The 3,663-nt window shown below is 52.0% G+C and overlaps 1 protein-coding gene across 1 annotated transcript in view; it reads right to left on the reverse strand.

Annotated features, from left to right (window-relative positions):
- Positions 1-3,663, reverse strand: part of CTSH (cathepsin H) — a gene marked incomplete at its 5' end in the record, with an annotated part of 7,259 nt that overhangs the window by 1,784 nt on the left and 1,812 nt on the right. Inside the window, 4 exons of the mRNA XM_009581207.1 lie at positions 954-1,060; positions 1,501-1,569; positions 1,659-1,740; positions 2,862-2,917. Coding sequence (XP_009579502.1) covers positions 954-1,060; positions 1,501-1,569; positions 1,659-1,740; positions 2,862-2,917 — 314 coding nt within the window. The remainder of the gene's footprint in view (positions 1-953; positions 1,061-1,500; positions 1,570-1,658; positions 1,741-2,861; positions 2,918-3,663) is intronic.

A 3,663-nucleotide genomic window follows, 5' to 3' on the forward strand; every position in this document is an offset into this window, starting at 1 on the left:
TTGCTGCTCCCTGGGGCAGATCACTCATGCTTAGACTCTTAGTTTTCCCTGCAGTTCTACGTGACTGAGGATGCATTATGCTAAAGTATTTTTCTAGTTCTCTCCAAACATACACTTTTCCCATTTCTTGCCTAATAGAAATCTATCCTGCGTCAGTTAGCTTCCATAGTCTTTCCAAAATATAATAATCATCCTTTTAAGCAGCTTTTTGCCATGGCTGTAGAGCCAACACAACACCTGAGACCTTCTCCTGCTAGGTCACTTATGTGTCAGACTAATTTTTCATCTCTCCTAATTTTCTTACACATCCATCTGCAGAGAGAGATTGGCACGAGGTGCGCAGGGACCTGCCTGCCCTGCGGAGAACAGCGATGCAGGGACCCCTGCCTTAATAATGCAACCCGCAAACGTACCAACTCAGGCTGAGGTGCACCGCTCACCACCACTACTCCGAGGTCTAGCGCTGGAAGAGCCGCCCAAGTCCCACGGAAACTTGCTTTGGTTAGGGCTCACCCTAAGTAAACCAGACACGTTCAGCTGGAACACCTGGGCTGACCCTGCCACCATCCACAGCTCACACAGACACACACATCAGCCCTGGGACAGGCTTCCCCCAGCTCTGCGGCAGGGCTGCAGGAGGATCTCCCGAGCTCACTGACTCGCTGAGTTTTGTCCAAATACAGTCTGGTCTTCAGCTTGGACTGGCTCCTAGCAGTAAATCGGCTGCAAGCACACTGTTCCCTCTTCCCTGTGCTGTGCTCTCATCCCCCTGGGAAATCAGTATATCAAGGCTCAGTTTACTTATGTTTGCTATTTTCTGTTTAAAAGACGATGCAAGAATGCAGTCCAGTGTCCCTGTGTCCAGTACCGCAAAGCAGGAGGAATGGGGATGCGAGTGATTCCAGCCCTATACCTTCCCCTCACCCTCACCTCCCAGGTTCAGAAATACTCACTTTGAATAGACTCCTTTTCTGTAGTGCATGAAGTTACCCGTCACCTCAAAGGCAAAGCTCACCGGGTTGTGCTTCCCCACAGCTTCCACCATGCCATCCTCATCATACTGCAAGAAGAGGATCCCAGGGTCAGTTTTTTCCCGATTACACTGGGACCAGTCAGGATCCCCGGACCAGCAGTCAGAGCACAGTGGGGATGGCTAACCCTGGCTTTCTGCTTGCAGACAAGGAAACAAGTGCTGCTCACATTGAAAGGCAAGAACCAAGACTTTCTTACAGTCTGAAGGTGCACCCACTGTGGAAAGCAGGCAGAGACCTAGTGCCTGTGTTTTGACTATAGCACTTCATTGGTGCCATCTTCAGAAAAGGGCGTCAGCGGTGCGCAGGAGAGGAGGAGTGTGCACGCCAGCAGCTCGCTCCACTCCAAAGAGCAAGCAGGCTGCAGCTTGCACTGCAGAGCCTGGCACACCTCAGGGCATCCGAGCACCTTCCAGGTCAGGCTTGGCACAGCCCTGGAAGTTTGGAAACATAACCCTTGCGGCCTTACCTGTGTGATATTGATAACATCCTTGACAAACGCAATAGCCTTCTCTGGCTGGAACTTGCACGTGCCATTCTGTGCAGACAGAAAGGAACCGGTGTTAGAGCCTGCTCTGGACCCTGCTCTGCCGCTGCAGAAATGCGTCTGAGCTGCACTGGAAATACCTCGGCCCGGTACGGATAGGTGTCCTCCCCCATGAGCCCTTTGTTATACAGTATGTATTCAAAGGCTTGGCTTGGCAGGCCCCTGCAAGACAACACAGCCAGAATGCAGATTAATTAGGATGGTAACACAGCTTCTGCAGAGCAAAGCCACCAACCTTTCCCCCTAGTCCTGCAGACTGTTCCCACAAAGCAGGGGGAAAGGGAAGGACAGTGCGTATCCCAGACCCTCCAAAGGCATAAACTCCAGTCTGTTCCTGCAATATCTCCCTGTCTGGGACTCCCGGCCTGGCCCATCACACTTTTGTCATCGTCCTACACAGGCACGGGAGACCTCATTCGCCGGGGTGCCTAAACCCCGGGGGAAAACGCCAACACAGGAGCCACCTCGCCCACACAGCACCAGCCAGCTCAGCTCTGCAGCCTCGCGCACTGAGAGGTGTTTTTCCATGACCTCTGCCCAGCCTGGCCGGGGTCCCCAGCTACACAGCACAGTGGAGGACAAGGGACCCACACCTTCAGCAAGCAGCTGCTCCCTTCCCTGGCCACCTCCGGGGAGCACATCCCACAGAAGGAAGAAAAGGGGAGCGTGATCAGGGCGTGCTCACAAGGAGGGGACTAAGGAGGAGTCACGAGAAAAATAAAAAGCACCAAGAGTGGTTTTGCTCAGCTCTCTGAAACATTCCTCAGAGACCGCTTATCTTACAGAAAACATAAGTTTCAGAAAGCTTTATTTTCTGCCTTCTCTAGCAATGCCAGTAGGAATTTACCAAAGGGGAAGCAGAGGTTTCTGTGGCTTCCTTAAAGCACCATGAGATGCGCATGACCCATGAGCAGAGCGACAGATAAAACTCCCCTTGTTTTCCCTGAGCATGTTAAAGCCTAGCTTCGTAGCACCCGTGACTGCGGTATCAGAAGACATTGTAACAAAACAAGTATCAAAAGAAAAACTAATAAACAAGAGGAACAACAGAGGTTAGGAAATGCTGGAGATTTAGTAAAACATTCTAACCTCTAGGGAGGGTGAAATTAAAATAAGCAAACCAAACCAAACCCAAAACTGTTTCTCTGACACGTCTCAGCCAAGGGGAAACAAAAACCATTCCAAGATCTGGAGGGATCCCAACACTAAATCTTGAGGAAGGCTGTCAATTATGGAACATAAGATACTCTTATTTCTATTCTTTATTACTTTATATTACTTACCCACTGCAGCCATGGTTGTTAAAAGCTTGAGCGCAATCAACTAACTGTTGTTCCGCCTACGGAAAAGTTTTTTGAGTCAGTATATATTCAACACCTTCATTTGGAATAAGTGAGATAAAATGCAACCCGCGCAGCAGGCAACCGAGGAGCGCTGCTTTTACCCGTGCAGCTGGCTGTTCACCCGCTGCGAGCAGGAATCACCCAGCTGAACGGCTCCACGTCCCGAGGAGCAGGACGAGGAAGACAGGGAGACGGCAGCCCAGGATGCTCCGGCTGCAAGAGGCATTCCTCCTCATGCCTGCCGGGACATCGTCCCACCCGTGGGAGCGCTAGCTGAGATCCCTTTCAAAGGTCAAGTTTGTTTTTAACACTTACACCCAGCCCTCAGCTATTCTGATAAGTCATATAAACCGCTACTGTCTTTCTGGTTCTTCAAGAATACAAATCGTCTAAGAGTTTAAAAATAAACAGTCTCACAACGTGCTGCTTACAGCAAGCTGTTTTGCAGCAAGGAGCTCCTGCTGGCTGGCAGCACCAGACACGGCTCTAGCTGACCATGCCTGCTCCCAGCGGCAGGGACCCGTCAGCCTCCGGCCCCTCCAGTTTTGTCCTGCTCCGAAAAGGGCTCTGCCCAAGCCCAGGGCAGCAGGACACTCGGACTCCGAGAGGGGACGCGCACAGCCTTGGGCACAGAGAGCTCCCTGCCACGCTGCCCCGCGCCTCCCCCAGCAGTTCTGCTTGGCTTGCAAAGAGCTGCAAGGGGCCTGCAGGGCTGGGGGTACCTGCCACAGCCGCACACAGC

Source organism: Fulmarus glacialis, unplaced genomic scaffold (assembly GCF_000690835.1).
Source record: "Fulmarus glacialis isolate BGI_N327 unplaced genomic scaffold, ASM69083v1 scaffold28017, whole genome shotgun sequence".
Lineage (NCBI taxonomy): Eukaryota > Metazoa > Chordata > Aves > Procellariiformes > Procellariidae > Fulmarus > Fulmarus glacialis.